Source organism: Apium graveolens, chromosome 5, assembly GCF_009905375.1.
Source record: "Apium graveolens cultivar Ventura chromosome 5, ASM990537v1, whole genome shotgun sequence".
Classification (NCBI taxonomy): Eukaryota; Viridiplantae; Streptophyta; class Magnoliopsida; order Apiales; family Apiaceae; genus Apium; species Apium graveolens.
Window position 1 is genome coordinate 6,910,990 of NC_133651.1, and position 5,144 is coordinate 6,916,133.

The following is a 5,144-nucleotide window of genomic DNA, read 5'->3' on the forward strand; positions in this document are numbered from 1 at the left end:
TATCAAACGAGTCTGTGATGGTAGCCCCTGGACATTTGGTTGATTTCACTTGGTATTTGAGAGACTCAGAGAAGGAATGGATCCACGTACAATGTTGATTAATAATCTGGAAATCTGGGTTTAGTTACATGGCTTAGGAACATGATTCATGTCTCAGCGTGTCGTTACTGACATCGGCAATCATATTGATAAGTTTGTTGAAACAGACGCCAATAACTTTGTGGGTGTTTGGAGAGAACACTTCCGGGTAAGAGTTTCAATCCCTTTGGATGTCCCACTGAAAAGGCGTATGAAATTAAGGAAGAGTGCGACGGAATGGTGCTGGGTTACGTTCAAGTACGAAGCAGTGCCTACCTTCTGTTTTATATATGGGTTGATTGGTCATAGTGATAAATTATGTGCAAAACTTTTTGATGTTCAAAGAGACGAAATTCAGAAGCCTTATGGCTCTTGGATGCGAGCTGAGCCCAAACGACGGTCATACACAATGGGTAGCAAATGGTTACGTTCAGGTGGAGCACCGACGGTGAACATGGCAAGGGAGGAAGGAAGTGATAAATCATAGCCCGGGAATGCCGTGCCAATCACAAACGATCACGAAAAATCCGGAACTACTGGAAATAACAGATTACAGGAGATTGTGGTAACAACCGGCGAAAATCAAGGAGTGAAGGGGGGGAGCCCATGATAAGGTGTTAAAGGTGGCAATATCTTATTTTGAAAATAACACAAATGTAAACTTGGACAATATGGACAATAATGAGTTCATAATTTCGGATCCAAAAAGAAGAAGAAAGCCCCAAGATATTGTAGGCTCAAATGATAACATGATGCTCGACCCAAATGAGGAGGAAATTATAATGGAAGATAGTATACAGAATGAGCAATAGAACCAAAAAAACTTGCTTTTGGCGGGTACTGCTTCGCAGTCCCGCCCGTCCTCATGAATACCATAAGCTGGAACTGCCAAGGAATGGGTCCACCTTGGAAAATTCAGTTTCTTAAGGACATTATACGTCAACAACGACCTGATTTTGAATTTCTTTGTGAAACTTTGAGTAATAAGGAGAGGATGGAATGGGTGAAATCTCGTACGGGGTTTCAGAGTATGGTAGTAGTTGAAGCTCAGGGTCGAAGCGGTGGTCTGTCTTTATTATGGAGAAACCAAGACCAGGTGCAACTTCTAAGTATGTCTAGCAACCACATTGATGTTCAGGTTTCGAGGTCAGGGGAACAACCGTGGCGTTTCACAGGCTTTTACGGTGAGCCTAATAGAAGCCAGCGGAGAAGAACATGTGAGCTTTTGAGAAACTTAGCTCGGGACTCGAACCTTCCCTGGTGCGTTATTGGGGACATCAATAATATTTCTTCTCAAACTGACAAAAAGGGGGGAGCCCCTACCCTCAATGGCTTCTTGATGGCTTTAATGACACTCTAGAGAATACTAGTCTTCGAGATATGGAGCTTATTGGCCACCATTTCACTTGGGAGAGAGGTAGAGACACTAATTCTTGGCTGGAAATTCGGTTAGATCGTGCACTAGCCACTTCAAGTTGGTTTGATATATTTCCGTTTGCTAAACTGTACAACATTGAAGGATCTCCCTCAGATCACAGTGCTATTTTTCTTGAGCCAAATTGTGCTGGTTTGGGTGTTCGAAGGAAGCGCTTCAAGTTTGAAAACGCTTGGATGACAGACCCCTTATGTAGTGTCATTATTCAGGATAATTGGGAAGCATGTGCAACCTCTAATATTCAACAGAAAATTCAAGCTTGTGCTAAACAATTAGGAGAATGGGGTAAGGAAATTACAGGTTGCTTCAACAAGCGTATAAAAGAATGTCAACAAAAGCTGAAGGGGCTCCGTAGAAGACGTGATGTGACTTCGATGCAGGAGTATAAAAATACAAAGCAACAGCTCTTTTTGATCCTAGATCAGAAGGAAATCTTCTGGCGTCAAAGGTCTAAGCAACTGTGGTTAAATGTTGGTGACAAGAATACAAAGTACTTTCATGCATCTTGTAATAAACGGCAGCGTACAAACCGTATCACGAAGCTGAAGGATGATTCAGGTACATGGCAGGACTGGAGTACATGGTTAAAAGATCTGGTAGGCAATTTCTATGCCAAGCTGTTTACTGCAGATCAGGTTGTATATGATGAAGTTATAAATTGTGTCCCCCGGTCAATTTCTCACGAGCAAAACCAGGAGCTCAACAAGGAATTATCCAGAAAAGAGGTGAAGCTTGCGTTGTTCCAAATGCACCCGGATAAAGCGCTGGGGCCAGACGGAATGACACCAGCATTTTTTCAAAAACACTGGCACATTGTGGGCGAGGATATCTATAACTTAGCAAAAAATTTCTTGACTACAGGGGAGTTACCTCGAGGCCTTAATGACACAAACATCGTTTTGATTCCTAAAAAGAAAAACCCGACAGCTGTAGGTGAGCTCTGGCCTATTACTTTATGCAATGTCATTATGAAGATCATCACGAAGGTAATGACAAACTGGATGAAGGTGTTGTTGGATAAGATGGTGTCTGATACTCAAAGTGCCTATATACCAAATCGGCTTATTTCTGACAACATTATGATTGCATATGAAATTATGCATTATCTGAGAGGTAAAAAAGCTAGGAAAGATGGTTACATGTCATTGAAACTGGACATGAGCAAGGCTTATGATCGAATATAATGGGATTTTTTGCGAGCAATTTTGTTGAAAATGGGGTTCTCTCAATGGTGGGTTCAATTGGTTCTTAAATGTGTATCTACAGTGATGTACTCGATTATTCACGGAGAGCACGAAGCTGGGCCAATTCAACCATCCCAGGGATTAAGACAAGGGGATCCTCTCTCCCCTTATCTCTTTATCATTAGTGTGGAAGGTTTATCAGCTCTCTTGCATAAATTCGAGTCTCAAAAGCGTATTCATGGGGTGAAAATCTGTAGAAGGGCTCCAATGATCAGTCATATGTTATTTGCGGATGACTCTTACTTATTTTGTAAAGCTGATTCGAGTGAGGCTGGCAGTGTGGTGGAGTTGTTGCGTATCTATGAAAAAACATCTGGACAACAGGTTAATAAAGCGAAATCCTCGATCTTCTATAGCTCCAATGTGATGAATTACAACAGAGAAGCTATTGGCCAGGTTTTGCACATGCCTGGGGCAAATGATCATTCAACATACTTTGGCTTACCAAACGTTATTGGCAAAAACAAATCAGCTTTACTAGGGTATTTGAAAGACAGAGTGAATGACAAGATACGGACGTGGGAAGGGAATTGCATTTCAAAGTCTGGGAAAGAGATTCTAGTTAAACATGTGGCTTAGACTATGCCTTCTTATGCTATGAGCGTATTTCTTCTACCCCTGGAGATTACTAGAAATATTGAGAAATCTCTTTCAAAATTCTGGTGGAATTCAAATCAGTTAAGAAGCTCAAAGCTTAACTGGATGAGCTGGGATAGGATGGCTACTCATAAACATCTTGGTGGAATGGGATTTCGTCACTTTAGAGACTTTAACATTGCAATGCTAGGGAAGCAGCTCCGGAGATTAGCTACCAACCCTAACAGTCTTGTGTTGAAGGTGTATAAAGCCAAGTACTTTGCAAAATTATATGTGCTTCATGCTCAGTTGGACACAATCCGAGCTTCATTTGGCGAAGCATCCTAGAAGCCAAGCAATTAATTTCTGATGTTATTCGATGGAGAGTGGGTGATGGATCTTTAATACAAATTTTAGATCAACCTTGGCTTTTAGGTGATGCGCATCCTTGTATTACCTCTTCCCCAGAATCTCTTCAAGGCAAAACAGTGGCAAATCTAATGTGCATGGACTCGAAGGAATGGGACTTAGAGGTGATTCGAGATGCCTTGAATGAGAGGGACCAGGAGCTTGTGTTAGCAATTCCTCTTGCAACTTCGAGCTGTGATGACAGCTTGTTCTGGAACTGGGAGGAGTCAGGGAATTACTCTGTAAAATCAGCTTATAAATTATTGCAAACCCAGAGAGGTAGCTGGTATGACGAGAACCGTGATGAAATCTGAAAACTGCTATGGCATATCAAAGCTCCGCCTAAAGCCTTGAACTTGGTGTGGAGAGCTTTGTCTGAGTGTCTTCCAAATTTAGTTCAACTTCAGATTAAAAGAGTGCCAGTCAATTCTACCGGCCCAGTGTGTCAAATGGAGGAGGAGTCGATTCTTCACAGCTTGGTTACCTGCCAGTATGCTAAACAAAGCTGGCTGTTGCTCTTACCAGGCATTAATTTCTTCGAAGCCTCCAATTTTAATTCTTGGTTGTGGACAGTGCTCAGTACAGTGGATTCTAGGAAGCATGCTGAGATAGTAATGCTGTGTTGGTCACTTTGGAGATCACGTAATGATCTCATCTGGAATCAGAAATCTACTTCGGCTCTTAAAACAGTAGCAGCAGCAAGGCAGTATCTTGCACAGTGGAAAGCAACCCAAAGCAGACAGTTTGTTACTCCTCTCCAGCCTCTTCTTGAAGGAGATGGAGCTTGCACTTGGGTTAAGCCTCAACCAAACAAAGTCAAGGTATCAGTTGATGCGGCTATTTTTAAGGATCATCCGGGAGTAGGTTTCGAAATGGTGGCCAGAGATTGAAGTGGTCAGTTTATTGAAGCTAAAGTAATTTTCTATCCGAGCATTGTCACTCCCATTATGGCAGAGGCTATGGCTTTTAAGGAAGCCCTCAGCTGGATGGAGATTCGAGATTGGCAAGACGCTACTGTGGAGACTGACTGCCTTAGTGTGGTGAAAGCTATCAGAAGCCAAGTAGTTATGCGATCCTACTTTGGGTCGATTATTGAGTAGTGTCGTAGAACATTTCGCAGGTTAAACAACGTTAGTTTGTTCTTTGTTAAACGATCTACTAATATGGTAGCCCATCATATAGCTCGGGAATCATATTATTTGTCTGGCCGTATGATCGATAGGAGTTCTGTTTCTACTTCGATTCAGCACTATATTTCCATGGATTTGAGTTCGTAATAAAATCTTAGCTTTTTGTCAAAAAAATTGAATTCTTAGTTATGGGCCCAATAAGACCTAACGAATGAAAGCCCATTAGACGATCACATTATTGGGCCGAATGCCCAACATGACCACGAACCGAAG

The 5,144-nt window shown here is 42.0% G+C and overlaps 1 protein-coding gene across 1 annotated transcript; it reads left to right on the forward strand.

The window, feature by feature from the left end:
• Positions 1-4,190: 4,190 nt before the first annotated feature.
• Positions 4,191-4,841, forward strand: LOC141659705 (uncharacterized). The gene is made up of 2 exons (XM_074466634.1): positions 4,191-4,605; positions 4,696-4,841. Exons 1-2 carry the CDS (start codon positions 4,191-4,193, stop codon positions 4,839-4,841), a joined length of 561 nt encoding a protein of 186 aa, XP_074322735.1.
• Positions 4,842-5,144: the final 303 nt, after the last annotated feature.

What these genes read in the sequence shown, in the direction of transcription:
- LOC141659705 (XM_074466634.1), top strand. Translation starts at nt 4,191, where the DNA reads ATGGAGGAGGAGTCGATTCTTCACAGCTTGGTTACCTGCCAGTATGCT. An exon ending in TAAGGATCATCCGGGAGTAG is followed by an intron (nt 4,606 to 4,695) that starts GTTTCGAAATGG and finishes CCATTATGGCAG; the next exon opens with AGGCTATGGCTTTTAAGGAA.